The following is a 17,577-nucleotide window of genomic DNA, read 5'->3' as shown; positions in this document are numbered from 1 at the left end:
GGTTCTTGTTAGACGTAGCTCGGTGCCGCGGCTCCATTGGGGCAGACGCTGGGTTCTTGTTAGACGTAGCCCGGTACCGCGGCTCCATTGGGGCAGACACTGGGTTCTTGTTAGACGTAGCTCGGTGCCGCGGCTCCATTGGGGCAGACGCTGGGTTCTTGTTAGACGTAGCTTGGTGCCGCGGCTCCATTGGGGCAGACGCTGGGTTCTTTTTAGACGTAGCTCGGTGCCGCGGCTCCGTTGGGGCAGACACTGGGTTCTTGTTAGACGTAGCTTGGTACCGCAGCTCCATTGGGGCAGCGCTGGGTTCTTGTTAGACGTAGCTCAGTGCCGCGGCTCCATTGGGGCAGACGCTGGGTTCTTGTAAGACGTAGCCCGGTACCGCGGCTCCATTGGGGCAGACGCTGGGTTCTTCTTAGACGTAGCTCGGTGCCGCGGCTCCATTGGGGCAGCGCTGGGTTCTTGTAAGACGTAGCTCGGTACCGCGGCTCCATTGGGGAAGACACTGGGTTCTTGTTAAGACGTAGCTCGGTGCCGCGGATCCATTGGGGCAGCGCTGGGTTCTTGTTAGACGTAGCCCGGTACCGCGGCTCCATTGGGGCAGACACTGGGTTCTTGTTAGACGTAGCCCGGTACCGCGGCTCCATTGGGGCAGACACTGGGTTCTTGTAAGACGTAGCTCGGTGCCGCGGCTCCGTTGGGGCAGACACTGGGTTCTTGTTAGACGTAGCTCGGTGCCGCGGCTCCATTGGGGCAGACGCTGGGTTCTTGTAAGACGTAGCTCGGTACCGCGGCTCCATTGGGGCAGCGCTGGGTTCTTGTTAGACGTAGCTCGGTACCGCGGCTCCATTGGGGCAGACACTGGGTTCTTGTTAGACGTAGCTCGGTACCGCGGCTCCATTGGGGCAGACGCTGGGTTCTTGTTAGACGTAGCTCGGTGCCGCGGATCCATTGGGGCAGACAGTGGGTTCTTGTTAGACGTAGCTCGTTACCGCGGCTCCGTTGGGGCAGACGCTGGGTTCTTGTTAGACGTAGCTCGGTGCCGCGGCTCCATTGGGGCAGAGACTGGGTTCTTGTAAGACGTAGCTCGGTGCCGCGGCTCCATTGGGGCAGACGCTGGGTTCTTGTTAGACGTAGCCCGGTACCGCGGCTCCATTGGGGCAGACGCTGGGTTCTTGTAAGACGTAGCCCGGTACCGCGGCTCCATTGGGGCAGACGCTGGGTTCTTGTAAGACGTAGCCCGGAACCGCGGCTCCATTGGGGCAGACGCTGGGTTCTTGTTAGACGTAGCCCGGAACCGCGGCTCCATTGGGGCAGACGCTGGGTTCTTGTAAGACGTAGCCCGGTACCGCGGCTCCATTGGGGCAGACACTGGGTTCTTGTAAGACGTAGCCCGGTACCGCGGCTCCATTGGGGCAGACACTGTCCTCGGACGTTTGCTTGTTCGTCCCTGACGCGGAGGGCAGGACATCTGCTACATCTGTAGTAAAACAAGTTTTATGTTCTCCTATCAAAGACTTTTTAGGATGGGGTGCAACAGCTTAATAAATAGAGGGGGCGCACTGCTCAGCAGGATAGGGATAGGGACAGGGCCGGCGCACTGAAATTGAGGCTGAGCCTCTTGCCTTGGCCAGCCGGCATCTCGTCCTCCCAGGTGGCGTCATGTGACGTGGTGACATCACATGGCGATGCGTTGCCATGTTAACGCGACGCCATATGATAGCAGGAGGTGATGCCGACGCTTACACATTCACCGATAGCACCGCCATCAAGCCGGACCCAGAGCGGCGTTTTCCGGTATTATACCAGGAACGAAACGGGGCGCAGAAAATGCCGCTTGAGGCCGTCGCCTCTCACCCCTGGCACCGGCCCTGGCACGCAGTGCCGTTTTGGGAATGCCTTTGCTTACTGCACGCCAGCATGGCGCGATTCTCTGTGTATAAGGTGCAAGATGCAATTAAAAAAAAACTAAATCTGTTTTTTTTTTGTTTGTTTTTTTAGCGTGAAGGAAAACATCGGTAATCTACAGAACAAGTAAGCCACGAAACCACGGCGCAATGTGACACGGCGCGTTTTGGGGCGGATTTTGTAAACCTACTTAACCCCTTACCTCCCACGTCCTATTTCTGTCTGGGGTTTTCTATGGCCTGGGGCTGCAATAAGGGATCACTGCAACTTTTTGGGTGGGGTTACTGAAAGCAAAAACGTTACTAATAGTTAATGAATGGTAACTCATCTCCTGCAGTGTGTTCTGGGATGGGGATTTGCAGAGAGATGTACAGTACTGTATGAGTACACTTGTGGCTCTGTGGACATTTCCATTTTTAACCCCTTCAGTCTTACAGTGGGCCTGTAATGTATGATACAGCAGGTCCCTATCCAGTGCACAAGGAGTTAATATGTCGCGACGCGGATAACGAATGCTGCGCGTTCTCTCTCAGGTTGGACACGGAGAAGCAGAACAGCGCGAGTCAGAGCACCTTGGAGAGAGTGGATAACATCACGCTGGATGAGAACCTGGCACAGGATGCACGGGGGAACTCCGGTAACAGGATCTGTGCCCACACACCGCACGGAATATATCAGATATCTTATCAATAATATTTATAATATCTTCCTCTCTCTCTCTTCCTCTCGCTCTCTCTCTTCCTCTCCCTCTCTCTCTTTCTCTCCCTCTCTCTCTTTCTCTCCCTCTCACTCTTCCTCCTCTCGCTCTCTCTTCCTCTCGCTCTCTCTCTTCCTCTCTCTCTCTTCCTCTCTCTCTCTTCCTCTCTCTCTCTCTCTTCCTCTCGCTCTCTCTCTCGTCCTCTCGCTCTCTTCCTCTCGCTCTTTTCCTCTCTCTCTCTCTTGCCCTCTTCCCCTCTCCCTCTCTCTCTTCCACTCGCTCTCTCTCTTCCTTTCGCTCTTTCTCTCCCTCTCTCTCCCTCTCACTCTTCCTCCTCTCGCTCTCTTCTCCACTCGCTCTCTCTCTTCCTCTCGCTCTCTCTCTTCCTCTCGCTCTCTCTCTCGTCCTCTCTCTCTCTTCCTCTCGCTCTTTTCCTCTCTCCCCCTCTCGCTCTCTCCCCCTCTTCCTCTCGCTCTCCCTCTCTCTCTCTCTCTCTCTCTCTCTCTCTCTCTCTCTCTCTCTCTCTCTCCCCCTCTCTCCCTCTCTCCCCCTCTCCCCCTCTTCCCCTCTTCCTCTCTCCCCCTCTTCCTCTCTCCCCCTCTTCCTCTCTCCCCCTCTTCCTCTTGCTATGGAATATATATATTATTTAATGATGTCTTCAGTTCACACACGTTCTCCCTGACCTGACGGTGCCATTAAAGCAGCCGTCCAAGCTCCCCTTTAATACTGTACAATCCGCACAATGATAAGTAATTAGCTAAGTTGCTGATCGATCCGTTCTCCTGTGATCGATCGGTGAAGATTTGGCTCAGGGGCTCACTAAATGGCTGTCAGTGCTGCAGAAGAGGACCAAAGATGTAAAGTTCTGTGACCAGGCAGTCACTAGATACAATTGGTGCACTGCTAGAGAGAGGGTGGGGCTCAAAAAGGGGTGTGCCAGAGCTTGTTTCAGAAGAGGAAGGGGATGTGACTTTGTAAATGGTTGCTATAGAAACAAAAAATGCTTGTTACATTATAATACATTAAAAATGTTATTCAGAGTTGTTTTAAAACAAAAAATGGTACAAGTATTTTCTCATAGTACAGAACTGATTTATATCACACACACACACGCGCGCGCATGCACACATGCACACACGCACACACGCACACACGCACAAACGCACACACACACGCGCGCACGTAGGATATGGCTTGGACTGCAGCTTTAAGGTTTTCTGCCTCCCCAGGGAAAGGCTTGAACCAGTGGATCCTGGTGGTGGATAAGCTGACGTCCATGCTTATCACCCTGCTGGGCTTTGTCCATGGCACCCAAGTGTTGGTATGGAGGCTCTTGGAGCTACACATCATCAAGATTGTCTCCACCATCATCGTCTGGATCACACTGCAGGAGGTGAGGCACCTAAGGACATGGACTGGGGCAGCACAGGGCTGCACTCATAACGTTCTCATGGAGAGACTGATCCTATCTGATAACTCGCAGAATAACTTGTGTTCACACAGGCGTGGCCTTAAACCGGCGTGGCCTTAAACAGGCGTGGCCTTAAACAGGCATGGCCTTAACTGCTATGAAAAAGTTGTGATACTCCCAGATTATTGGTAGGAAGAAGTATTTCCTACACTTTGTTCAATGGCGAAAGTAGCTTCAGAATATTAATATACAGCAACTGATCATAAGATACTGGCTAACATTGATAAAAATGGGTGCTAGAGACCTTCGGGAGGTATAACAAAGTAGTTACCCTATTTATTTCAAAAGGAAGTGGAGTTTTTAGTAAATAACAAGAAAAGTAATGCGACTGAGTGTTAATATAGAAAGTACTGGTACCCTGGTACCCTGCTGCAGCATTACTCTGCTGCCACTGTCTGTGTTATACCTTACTACAGGGGGCTCATCTTCATTCTTCAAGCCCCCTCCCCCCCAACAGGTCAGGTTTTCAGGATATCAAGGCTTCAGCACAGGTGGCTCAATCAGAGGCTCTGTCTTCGACTGAGCCTCTGAGCCACCTGTGCTGAAGCTGGGATATCCTGAAAACCTGTCCTGTTGGGGGGGGGGGGGGGGCTTGGGGAGTGGTAGGAATCAATTCTATCAGGAAAGGAAATCCCAGCGTGTTTCCTGCGGGGGCGACTTTATTTCAGGTCTCGTTCATGAACTTCCTGTTTTACCTGCCCTGGGTGTTTGCGCTGCCGTATTCGCACCTCCGCCCGTACGCCTCCAGTATCTGCACCGTCTGGTCCTGCGTCATGGTCATCTGCAAAATGATGTATCAGCTGAAATTCGTCAAGCCGCTGGAATACTCTTCCAACTGCACCGCGGTGAGTGTCAGGAGGAGGTACCGCGTGCGTGCTCCCGCGGAGACACGGGGTGCAGCGCCCCTGTGCCGAGTCATCGTGGGACATGACAATGTGTATAGCTTGCACTGATCTATACATTTCCTCATACATGCATACACCTATAGATATATACATTTCTAGATATGTACACGCATACATGCATACACCTATAGATATATACATTTCTAGATACGTACACTCATACATGCACACACCTATAGATATATACATTTCTAGATACGTACACTCATACATGCATACGCCTATAAAAATATACATGTATAGATACGTACACTCATACATGCATACACCTATAGATATATACATTTATAGATACGTACACTCATACATGCATACACCTATAGATATATACATTTATAGATACGTACACTCATACATGCATACACCTATAGATATATACATTTATAGATACGTACACTCATACATGCATACGCCTATAAAAATATACATGTATAGATACGTACACTCATACCTGCATACACGTATAAATACACACTCATACACTTGTAGATACATAATGTACACTCATACATGCATACACTTGTATACACAAATATACACTGATAGACACAGAGCACACTGACACAGGTATACACACACACTGAGACACAGAGCACACTGACACAGGTATACACACACATACTGAGACACAGAGCACACTGACACAGGTATACACGCATACACTGAGACACAGAGCACACTGACACAGGTATACACACATACACTGATAGACACAGAGCACACTGACACATGTATACACACACACTGATAGACACAGAGCACACTGACACAGGTATACACACACACTGAGACACAGAGCACACTGACACAGGTATACACACACATACTGAGACACAGAGCACACTGACACAGGTATACACATACATTGAGACACAGAGCACACTGACACAGGTATACACATACACTGAGACACAGAGCACACTGACACAGGTAGACACACACTGAGACACAGAGCACACTGACACAGGTATACACCCACACACACACTGAGACACATAGCACACTGACACAGGTATACACATACACACACTGAGACACATAGAACACTGACGTAGGTAGACAAACACACTGATAGTCACAGAGCACACTGACACAGGTATACACGCATACACTGAGACACAGAGCACACTGACACAGGTATACACACACACTGATAGACACAGAGCACACTGACACACACTGATAGCCACAGAGCACACTGACACAGGTATACACGCATACACTGAGACACATAGCACACTGACATAGGTAGACACACACACTGATAGACACAGAGCACACTAACACACACTGATAGCCACAGAGCACACTGACACACACTGATAGCCACAGAGCACACTGACAGCCACAGAGCACACTGACACACACTGATAGACACAGAGCACACTGACACACACTGATAGCCAAAGAGCACACAGACACACACTGATAGCCACAGAGCACACTGACACACACTGATAGCCACAGGCTTCCATGGGAGATTCTACCAGTGTCTCGTGTCCACACTTGGACTCATTCGCTTTTCGTGGCCACCAGGGATTTCTCGGGACACACCGTGGCCCAGTGAGATCCTGCGTGTCCTGCAATGCACCGACTTACGATGGGGAACGTATTCTTTTCCTACCTCGTCCTAATCAAGGTTCCCTCAAACCAACACAGGTTAATAGAAGATGAGATTGTCTCCTTTCCAACCCTCTTTCATAAGAGTAACAAGTATCAAGTCGTGTGTTACTGTCTCACTAGTGAAATGTGTAACATCTGTACTTCACCTAGTGAACAATGCCCGATCCTTCTGTGTTTGGTGAGGCGTAATGCTGCCTGACGGGCGCCTGGCCGATCTGGCAGGCGCCAGCAGAGTATGGGGACGTTTCATTCTCGCTGGCTCTCTCTGAAGTACGCTTGGTTTCCCCAGGGCTTGTATCGCAATGGAAGTCTCCACACTCCCGTCACGGAAGAGCTGGAGCAGAGATCTGTGCTATACGTGGCCCCCGTGGACCCGGCCTTGTGGTGCGCGGGTCTGCTGAAGTGTGCGGATAGCGTCTTACCCTGTCTACAGGTAACATGGGGATTAACCTTTTAGATACCAAAGGGGTGTCTGTCTATATTTCTACAGTGCTAGACCTGTGCACATCATCACTAATAGTGTACAAGGAAGAACCACAAACTAGGGTTAAAGGAACCCCAAGAGCTCACAACCAGGGCCCTAAATGCTGGATGAGTCTAGGCCACGTGTGTGATAGTAATGCAGGGGGGTCCTTATATCACTTTATCATATGGAGCTTGCAGCTGATGATACCACGTCCCGAGTGTACAGTATATATCCTTATGGCACAAGTGACCAGGAGCGAGTTGGCAGGTGGGTGTGGTTTGTACAGCGTGGCGCCAAGCGCATGGCAGCTGGTCGCGGTGCCCAAGTCTCCAGCAGTGGGCGCCCAGCCGCTGCGCCAATAAGGTCAATTAATTTAAGGGGTTTTAGTGGTTACGGTGGGGGGGTTTAGGATAGGAGTTTTAGGGTAGGAGATTAGGGGATTAGGGTAAGGGTTTTAGGATAAGAAGTGTTAGGGTAAGGGGTTAAGGTTTTTAGGGGAATCGGGTAAGGGATTTAGGGGTTTAGGTGATTAGGGTAAGGGGTTTAGGATAAGGAGTTTTAGGGTAAGGGGTTAAGGTTTTTAGGGGATTAGGGTAAGGGATATAGGGGATTAGGGTAAGGGATTTAGGGGATTAGGGGATTAGGTGATTAGGGTAAGGGATTTAGGGGATTAGGGTAAGGGATTGAGCTGATTAGGGGATTAGTGCATAGGGAGTGTCCCAGGCCGTGGCTGAGAGGGTGAGGATGTGCATAGGGAGTGTCCCAGCCCGTGGCTGAGAGGGTGGGGATGTGCATCGGGAGTGTCCCAGGCCGTGGCTGGGCGGGTGAGGATGTGCATCGGGAGTGTCCCAGGCCGTGGCTGGGCGGGTGAGGATGTACATCGGGAGTGTCCCAGGCCGTGGCTGGGCGGGTGAGGATGTGCATAGGGAGTGTCCCAGCCCGTGGCTGAGAGGGTGAGGATGTGCATCGGGAGTGTCCCAGGCCGTGGCTGGGTGGGTGAGGATGTGCATCGGGAGTGTCCCAGGCCGTGGCTGGGCGGGTGAGGATGTACATCGGGAGTGTCCCAGGCCGTGGCTGGGCGGGTGAGGATGTGCATGAGGAGTGTCCCAGGCCGTGGCTGGGCGGTGAGGATGTGCATAGGGAGTGTCCCAGCCCGTGGCTGGGCGGGTGAGGATGTGCATCGGGAGTGTCCCAGGCCGTGGCTGGGCGGGTGAGGATGTGCATGAGGAGTGTCCCAGGCCGTGGCTGGGCGGGTGAGGATGTGCATCGGGAGTGTCCCAGCCCATGGCTGAGAGTGTGAGGATGTGCATCGGGAGTGTCCCAGGCCGTGGCTGGGCGGGTGAGGATGTGCATCGGGAGTGTCCCAGGCCGTGGCTGAGAGGGTGAGGATGTGCATCGGGAGTGTCCCAGGCCGTGGCTGGGCGGGTGAGGATGTGCATCGGGAGTGTCCCAGGCCATGGCTGGGCGGGTGAGGATGTGCATGAGGAGTGTCCCAGCCCGTGGCTGAGAGGGTGAGGATGTGCATAGGGAGTGTCCCAGGCCGTGGCTGGGCGGGTGAGGATGTGCATGAGGAGTGTCCCAGCCCGTGGCTGAGAGGGTGAGGATGTGCATAGGGAGTGTCCCAGCCCGTGGCTGAGAGGGTGAGGATGTGCATCGGGAGTGTCCCAGGCCGTGGCTGGGCGGGTGAGGATGTGCATAGGGAGTGTCCCAGCCCGTGGCTGAGAGGGTGAGGATGTGCATCGGGAGTGTCCCAGGCCGTGGCTGGGCGGGTGAGGATGTACATCGGGAGTGTCCCAAGCCATGGCTGGGCGGGTGAGGATGTGCATGAGGAGTGTCCCAGGCCGTGGCTGGGCGGGTGAGGATGTGCATAGGGAGTGTCCCAGCCCGTGGCTGGGCGGGTGAGGATGTGCATCGGGAGTGTCCCAGGCCGTGGCTGGGCGGGTGAGGATGTGCATGAGGAGTGTCCCAGCCCATGGCTGAGAGTGTGAGGATGTGCATCGGGAGTGTCCCAGGCCGTGGCTGAGAGGGTGAGGATGTGCATCGGGAGTGTCCCAAGCCGTGGCTGGGCGGGTGAGGATGTGCATCGGGAGTGTCCCAGGCCGTGGCTGAGAGGGTGAGGATGTGCATCGGGAGTGTCCCAGGCCGTGGCTGGGCGGGTGAGGATGTGCATCGGGAGTGTCCCAGGCCGTGGCTGGGCTGGTGAGGATGTGCATGAGGAGTGTCCCAGGCCGTGGCTGGGCGGGTGAGGATGTGCATGAGGAGTGTCCCAGGTCGTGGCTGGGCGGGTGAGGATGTGCATGAGGAGTGTCCCAGGCCGTGGCTGGGCGGGTGAGGATGTGCATGAGGAGTGTCCCAGGCCGTGCCTGGGCGGGTGAGGATGTGCATGAGGAGTGTCCCAGGCCGTGGCTGAGAGGGTGAGGATGTGCATGGGGAGTGTCCCAGGCCGTGGCTGGGCGGGTGAGGATGTGCATCGGGAGTGTCCCAGGCCGTGGCTGGGCGGGTGAGGATGTGCATCGGGAGTGTCCCAGGCCGTGGCTGGGCGGGTGAGGATGTGCATGAGGAGTGTCCCAGGCCGTGGCTGGGCGGGTGATGATGTGCATCGGGAGTGTCCCATGCCGTGGCTGGGCGGGTGAGGATGTGCATGAGGAGTGTCCCAGGTCGTGGCTGGGCGGGTGAGGATGTGCATGAGGAGTGTCCCAGGCCGTGGCTGAGAGGGTGAGGATGTGCATCGGGAGTGTCCCAGGCCGTGGCCGAGAGGGTGAGGATGTGCATCGGGAGTGTCCCATGCCGTGGCAGAGAGGGTAATGATGTGCATCAGGAGTGTCCCAGGCCGTGGCTGGGCGGGTGAGGATGTGCATCAGGAGTGTCCCATGCCGTGGCTGAGAGGGTGAGGATGTGCATCGGGAGTGTCCCATGCCGTGGCCGAGAGGGTGAGGATGTGCATCGGGAGTGTCCCAGACCGTGGCTGAGAGGGTGAGGATGTGCATCGGGAGTGTCCCAGGCCGTGGCAGAGAGGGTAATGATGTGCATCGGTAGTGTCCCAGGCCGTGGCTGGGCGGGTGAGGATGTGCATCGGGAGTGTCCCAGGCCGTGGCTGGGCGGGTGAGGATGTGCATCGGGAGTGTCCCAGGCCGTGGCTGAGAGGGTGAGGATGTGCATCGGGAGTGTCCCAGGCCGTGGCTGAGAGGGTGAGGATGTGCATCGGGAGTGTCCCAGGCCGTGGCTGGGCGGGTGAGGATGTGCATCGGGAGTGTCCCAGACCGTGGCTGGGCGGGTGAGGATGTGCATCGGAGTGTCCCAGGCCGTGGCTGAGAGGGTGAGGATGTGCATGAGGAGTGTCCCAGGCCGTGGCTGGGCGGGTGAGGATGTGCATCGGGAGTATCCAAGGCCATGGCTGGGCGGGTGAGGATGTGCATCGGGAGTGTCCCAGGCCGTGGCTGGACGGGTGAGGATGTGCATCGGGAGTGTCCTGGCCATGGCTGAGAGGGTGAGGATGTGCATCGGGTGTGTCCTAGGCCGTGGCTGGGCGGGTGAGGATGTGCATCGGGAGTGTCCCAGCCCGTGGCTGAGAGGGTGAGGATGTGCATCGGGAGTGTCCCAGGCCGTGGCTGAGAGGGTGAGGATGTGCATCGGGAGTGTCTGAGACCGTGGCCAAGAGGGTGAGGATGTGCATCGGGGGTGTCCCATGCCGTGGCCGATAGGGTGAGGATGTGCATCGGGGGTGTCCCATGCCGTGGCCGATAGGGTGAGGATGTGCATCGGGAGTGTCCCAGGCCGTGGCCGAGAGGGTGAGGATGTGCATCGGGAGTGTCCCAGGCCGTGGCTGGGCGGGTGAGGATGTGCATCGGGGGTGTCCCATGCCGTGGCCGATAGGGTGAGGATGTGCATCGGGAGTGTCCCAGGCCGTGGCCGAGAGGGTGAGGATGTGCATCGGGAGTGTCCCAGGCCGTGGCTGGGCGGGTGAGGATGTGCATCGGGAGTGTCCCAGGCCGTGGCTGAGAGGGTGAGGATGTGCATCGGGAGTGTCCCAGGCCGTGGCCGAGAGGGTGAGGATGTGCATCGGGAGTGTCCCAGGCCGTGACCGATAGGGTGAGGATTTGCATCGGGAGTGTCCCAGGCCGTGGCCGAGAGGGTGAGGATGTGAATCGGGAGTGTCCCATGCCGTGGCCGAGAGGGTAATGGTGTGCATCAGGAGTGTCCCAGGCCGTGGCCGAGAGGGTGAGGATGTGCATCGGGGGTGTCCCATGCCGTGGCTGGGTGAGGATGTGCATCGGGAGTGTCCCATGCCGTGGCTGAGAGGGTGTGGATTTGCATCGGGAGTGTCCCAGGCCGTGGCTGAGAGGGTGAGGATGTGAATCGGGAGTGTCCCATGCCGTGGCTGAGAGGGTGAGGATGTGCATCGGGAATGTCCCAGGCCGTGGCCGAGAGGGTGAGGATGTACATCGGGAGTGTCCCAAGCCGTGGCTGGGTGGGTGAAGATGTGCATCGGGAGTGTCCCATGCCGTGGCTGAGAGGGTGAGGATGTGCATGAGGAGTGTCCCAGGCTGTGGCTGGGCGGGTGAGGATGTGCATCGGGAGTGTCCCATGCCGTGGCTGAGAGGGTGAGGATGTGCATCGGGAGTGTCCCAGGCCGTGGCTGAGAGGGTGAGGATGTGCATCGGGAGTGTCCCAGGCCGTGGCTGGGCGGGTGAGGATGTGCATCGGGAGTGTCCCAGGCCGTGGCTGGGCGGGTGAGGATGTGCATCGGGAGTGTCCCAGGCCGTGGCTGGGCGGGTGAGGATGTGCATCGGGAGTGTCCTACGCCGTGGCTGATAGAGTGTGGATTTGCATCGGGAGTGTCCCAGGCCGTAGCTGAGAGGGTGAGGATGTGCATCGGGAGTGTCCGAGGCCGTGGCCAAGAGGGTGAGGATGTGCATCGGGAGTGTCCCAAGCCGTGGCCGAGAGGGTGAGGATGTGCATCGGGAGTGTCCCAGGCCGTGGCCAAGAGGGTGAGGATGTGCATCGGGAGTGTCCCATGCCGTGGCTGAGAGGCAAATGATGTACATCGGGAGTGTCCCATGCCGTGGCTGAGAGGGTGAGGATGTGCATAGGTAGTGTCCCATGCCGTGGCTGAGAGGCTAATGATGTACATCGGGAGTGTCCCAGGCCGTGGCTGGGCGGGTGAGGATGTGCATCGGGAGTGTCCCAGACTGTGGCTGAGAGGGTGAGGATGTGCATCGGGAGTGTCCCAGACCGTGGCTGAGAGGGTGAGGATGTGCATCGGGGGTGTCCCAGGCCGTGGCTGGGCGGGTGAGGATGTGCATCGGGAGTGTCCCAGACCGTGGCTGAGAGGGTGAGGATGTGCATCGGGGGTGTCCCAGACCGTGGCTGGGCGGGTGAGGATGTGCATCGGGAGTGTCCCAGACCGTGGCTGAGAGGGTGAGGATGTGCATCGGGGGTGTCCCAGGCCGTGGCTGGGCGGGTGAGGATGTGCATCGGGAGTGTCCCAGACCGTGGCTGGGCGGGTGAGGATGTGCATCGGGAGTGTCCCAGGCCGTGGCCGAGAGTGTGAGGATGTGCATCGGGAGTGTCCCAGACCGTGGCTGAGAGGATGAGGATGTGCATCAGGAGTGTCCCAGGCCATGGCTGAGAGGGTGAGGATGTGCATCGGGAGTGTCCCAGGCCGTGGCCGAGAGGGTGAGGATGTGCATGAGGAGTGTCCTAGGCCGTGGCTGGGCGGGTGAGGATGTGCATCGGGAGTGTCCCAGGACGTGGCTGGGCGGGTGAGGATGTGCATCGGGAGTGTCACAGACCGTGGCTGGGCGGGTGAGGATGTGCATCGGGAGTGTCCCAGGCCGTGGCCGAGAGTGTGAGGATGTGCATCGGGGGTGTCCCAGACCGTGGCTGAGAGGGTGAGGATGTGCATCGGGAGTGTCCCAGGCCGTGGCTGGGCGGGTGAGGATGTGCATCGGGAGTGTCCCAGACCGTGGCTGAGAGGGTGAGGATGTGCATCGGGAGTGTCCCAGGCCGTGGCTGGGCGGGTGAGGATGTGCATCGGGAGTGTCCCAGGCCGTGGCTGAGAGGGTGAGGATGTGCATCGGGAGTGTCCCAGGCCGTGGCTGGGCGGGTGAGGATGTGCATCGGGAGTGTCCCAGGCCATGGCTGGGCGGGTGAGGATGTGCATGAGGAGTGTCCCAGCCCGTGGCTGAGAGGGTGAGGATGTGCATAGGGAGTGTCCCAGGCCGTGGCTGGGCGGGTGAGGATGTGCATGAGGAGTGTCCCAGCCCGTGGCTGAGAGGGTGAGGATGTGCATAGGGAGTGTCCCAGCCCGTGGCTGAGAGGGTGAGGATGTGCATCGGGAGTGTCCCAGGCCGTGGCTGGGCGGGTGAGGATGTGCATAGGGAGTGTCCCAGCCCGTGGCTGAGAGGGTGAGGATGTGCATCGGGAGTGTCCCAGGCCGTGGCTGGGCGGGTGAGGATGTACATCGGGAGTGTCCCAAGCCATGGCTGGGCGGGTGAGGATGTGCATGAGGAGTGTCCCAGGCCGTGGCTGGGCGGGTGAGGATGTGCATAGGGAGTGTCCCAGCCCGTGGCTGGGCGGGTGAGGATGTGCATCGGGAGTGTCCCAGGCCGTGGCTGGGCGGGTGAGGATGTGCATGAGGAGTGTCCCAGGCCGTGGCTGGGCGGGTGAGGATGTGCATCGGGAGTGTCCCAGCCCATGGCTGAGAGTGTGAGGATGTGCATCGGGAGTGTCCCAGGCCGTGGCTGAGAGGGTGAGGATGTGCATCGGGAGTGTCCCAAGCCGTGGCTGGGCGGGTGAGGATGTGCATCGGGAGTGTCCCAGGCCGTGGCTGAGAGGGTGAGGATGTGCATCGGGAGTGTCCCAGGCCGTGGCTGGGCGGGTGAGGATGTGCATCGGGAGTGTCCCAGGCCGTGGCTGGGCTGGTGAGGATGTGCATGAGGAGTGTCCCAGGCCGTGGCTGGGCGGGTGAGGATGTGCATGAGGAGTGTCCCAGGTCGTGGCTGGGCGGGTGAGGATGTGCATCAGGAGTGTCCCAGGCCGTGGCTGGGCGGGTGAGGATGTGCATGAGGAGTGTCCCAGGCCGTGCCTGGGCGGGTGAGGATGTGCATGAGGAGTGTCCCAGGCCGTGGCTGAGAGGGTGAGGATGTGCATGGGGAGTGTCCCAGGCCGTGGCTGGGCGGGTGAGGATGTGCATCGGGAGTGTCCCAGGCCGTGGCTGGGCGGGTGAGGATGTGCATCGGGAGTGTCCCAGGCCGTGGCTGGGCGGGTGAGGATGTGCATGAGGAGTGTCCCAGGCCGTGGCTGGGCGGGTGATGATGTGCATCGGGAGTGTCCCATGCCGTGGCTGGGCGGGTGAGGATGTGCATGAGGAGTGTCCCAGGTCGTGGCTGGGCGGGTGAGGATGTGCATGAGGAGTGTCCCAGGCCGTGGCTGAGAGGGTGAGGATGTGCATCGGGAGTGTCCCAGGCCGTGGCCGAGAGGGTGAGGATGTGCATCGGGAGTGTCCCATGCCGTGGCAGAGAGGGTAATGATGTGCATCAGGAGTGTCCCAGGCCGTGGCTGGGCGGGTGAGGATGTGCATCAGGAGTGTCCCATGCCGTGGCTGAGAGGGTGAGGATGTGCATCGGGAGTGTCCCATGCCGTGGCCGAGAGGGTGAGGATGTGCATCGGGAGTGTCCCAGACCGTGGCTGAGAGGGTGAGGATGTGCATCGGGAGTGTCCCAGGCCGTGGCAGAGAGGGTAATGATGTGCATCGGTAGTGTCCCAGGCCGTGGCTGGGCGGGTGAGGATGTGCATCGGGAGTGTCCCAGGCCGTGGCTGGGCGGGTGAGGATGTGCATCGGGAGTGTCCCAGGCCGTGGCTGAGAGGGTGAGGATGTGCATCGGGAGTGTCCCAGGCCGTGGCTGAGAGGGTGAGGATGTGCATCGGGAGTGTCCCAGGCCGTGGCTGGGCGGGTGAGGATGTGCATCGGGAGTGTCCCAGACCGTGGCTGGGCGGGTGAGGATGTGCATCGGAGTGTCCCAGGCCGTGGCTGAGAGGGTGAGGATGTGCATCGGGAGTGTCCCAGGCCGTGGCTGGGCGGGTGAGGATGTGCATCGGGAGTATCCAAGGCCATGGCTGGGCGGGTGAGGATGTGCATCGGGAGTGTCCCAGGCCGTGGCTGGGCGGGTGAGGATGTGCATCGGGAGTGTCCTGGCCATGGCTGAGAGGGTGAGGATGTGCATCGGGTGTGTCCTAGGCCGTGGCTGGGCGGGTGAGGATGTGCATCGGGAGTGTCCCAGCCCGTGGCTGAGAGGGTGAGGATGTGCATCGGGAGTGTCCCAGGCCGTGGCTGAGAGGGTGAGGATGTGCATCGGGAGTGTCTGAGACCGTGGCCAAGAGGGTGAGGATGTGCATCGGGGGTGTCCCATGCCGTGGCCGATAGGGTGAGGATGTGCATCGGGGGTGTCCCATGCCGTGGCCGATAGGGTGAGGATGTGCATCGGGAGTGTCCCAGGCCGTGGCCGAGAGGGTGAGGATGTGCATCGGGAGTGTCCCAGGCCGTGGCTGGGCGGGTGAGGATGTGCATCGGGGGTGTCCCATGCCGTGGCCGATAGGGTGAGGATGTGCATCGGGAGTGTCCCAGGCCGTGGCCGAGAGGGTGAGGATGTGCATCGGGAGTGTCCCAGGCCGTGGCTGGGCGGGTGAGGATGTGCATCGGGAGTGTCCCAGGCCGTGGCTGAGAGGGTGAGGATGTGCATCGGGAGTGTCCCAGGCCGTGGCCGAGAGGGTGAGGATGTGCATCGGGAGTGTCCCAGGCCGTGACCGATAGGGTGAGGATTTGCATCGGGAGTGTCCCAGGCCGTGGCCGAGAGGGTGAGGATGTGAATCGGGAGTGTCCCATGCCGTGGCCGAGAGGGTAATGGTGTGCATCAGGAGTGTCCCAGGCCGTGGCCGAGAGGGTGAGGATGTGCATCGGGGGTGTCCCATGCCGTGGCTGGGTGAGGATGTGCATCGGGAGTGTCCCATGCCGTGGCTGAGAGGGTGTGGATTTGCATCGGGAGTGTCCCAGGCCGTGGCTGAGAGGGTGAGGATGTGAATCGGGAGTGTCCCATGCCGTGGCTGAGAGGGTGAGGATGTGCATCGGGAATGTCCCAGGCCGTGGCCGAGAGGGTGAGGATGTACATCGGGAGTGTCCCAAGCCGTGGCTGGGTGGGTGAAGATGTGCATCGGGAGTGTCCCATGCCGTGGCTGAGAGGGTGAGGATGTGCATGAGGAGTGTCCCAGGCTGTGGCTGGGCGGGTGAGGATGTGCATCGGGAGTGTCCCATGCCGTGGCTGAGAGGGTGAGGATGTGCATCGGGAGTGTCCCAGGCCGTGGCTGAGAGGGTGAGGATGTGCATCGGGAGTGTCCCAGGCCGTGGCTGGGCGGGTGAGGATGTGCATCGGGAGTGTCCCAGGCCGTGGCTGGGCGGGTGAGGATGTGCATCGGGAGTGTCCCAGGCCGTGGCTGGGCGGGTGAGGATGTGCATCGGGAGTGTCCTACGCCGTGGCTGATAGAGTGTGGATTTGCATCGGGAGTGTCCCAGGCCGTAGCTGAGAGGGTGAGGATGTGCATCGGGAGTGTCCGAGGCCGTGGCCAAGAGGGTGAGGATGTGCATCGGGAGTGTCCCAAGCCGTGGCCGAGAGGGTGAGGATGTGCATCGGGAGTGTCCCAGGCCGTGGCCAAGAGGGTGAGGATGTGCATCGGGAGTGTCCCATGCCGTGGCTGAGAGGCAAATGATGTACATCGGGAGTGTCCCATGCCGTGGCTGAGAGGGTGAGGATGTGCATAGGTAGTGTCCCATGCCGTGGCTGAGAGGCTAATGATGTACATCGGGAGTGTCCCAGGCCGTGGCTGGGCGGGTGAGGATGTGCATCGGGAGTGTCCCAGACTGTGGCTGAGAGGGTGAGGATGTGCATCGGGAGTGTCCCAGACCGTGGCTGAGAGGGTGAGGATGTGCATCGGGGGTGTCCCAGGCCGTGGCTGGGCGGGTGAGGATGTGCATCGGGAGTGTCCCAGACCGTGGCTGAGAGGGTGAGGATGTGCATCGGGGGTGTCCCAGACCGTGGCTGGGCGGGTGAGGATGTGCATCGGGAGTGTCCCAGACCGTGGCTGAGAGGGTGAGGATGTGCATCGGGGGTGTCCCAGGCCGTGGCTGGGCGGGTGAGGATGTGCATCGGGAGTGTCCCAGACCGTGGCTGGGCGGGTGAGGATGTGCATCGGGAGTGTCCCAGGCCGTGGCCGAGAGTGTGAGGATGTGCATCGGGAGTGTCCCAGACCGTGGCTGAGAGGATGAGGATGTGCATCAGGAGTGTCCCAGGCCATGGCTGAGAGGGTGAGGATGTGCATCGGGAGTGTCCCAGGCCGTGGCCGAGAGGGTGAGGATGTGCATGAGGAGTGTCCTAGGCCGTGGCTGGGCGGGTGAGGATGTGCATCGGGAGTGTCCCAGGACGTGGCTGGGCGGGTGAGGATGTGCATCGGGAGT

General features: G+C 58.9%; 1 protein-coding gene across 1 annotated transcript in view; it reads left to right on the top strand.

Annotated features, from left to right (window-relative positions):
- Positions 1-17,577, top strand: part of LOC142466950 (piezo-type mechanosensitive ion channel component 2-like) — a 94,540-nt gene that overhangs the window by 36,195 nt on the left and 40,768 nt on the right. The window contains exons 11-18 of the mRNA XM_075572604.1: positions 13-312; positions 476-668; positions 758-1,075; positions 2,002-2,034; positions 2,442-2,545; positions 3,835-3,998; positions 4,745-4,921; positions 6,894-7,037. Of these exons, the coding sequence (XP_075428719.1) occupies positions 13-312; positions 476-668; positions 758-1,075; positions 2,002-2,034; positions 2,442-2,545; positions 3,835-3,998; positions 4,745-4,921; positions 6,894-7,037 (1,433 nt within the window). The remainder of the gene's footprint in view (positions 1-12; positions 313-475; positions 669-757; positions 1,076-2,001; positions 2,035-2,441; positions 2,546-3,834; positions 3,999-4,744; positions 4,922-6,893; positions 7,038-17,577) is intronic.

Source organism: Ascaphus truei, chromosome 15 (genome assembly GCF_040206685.1).
Source record: "Ascaphus truei isolate aAscTru1 chromosome 15, aAscTru1.hap1, whole genome shotgun sequence".
Classification (NCBI taxonomy): domain Eukaryota; kingdom Metazoa; phylum Chordata; class Amphibia; order Anura; family Ascaphidae; genus Ascaphus; species Ascaphus truei.
This window is presented reverse-complemented; position numbering and strand designations above follow the sequence as displayed.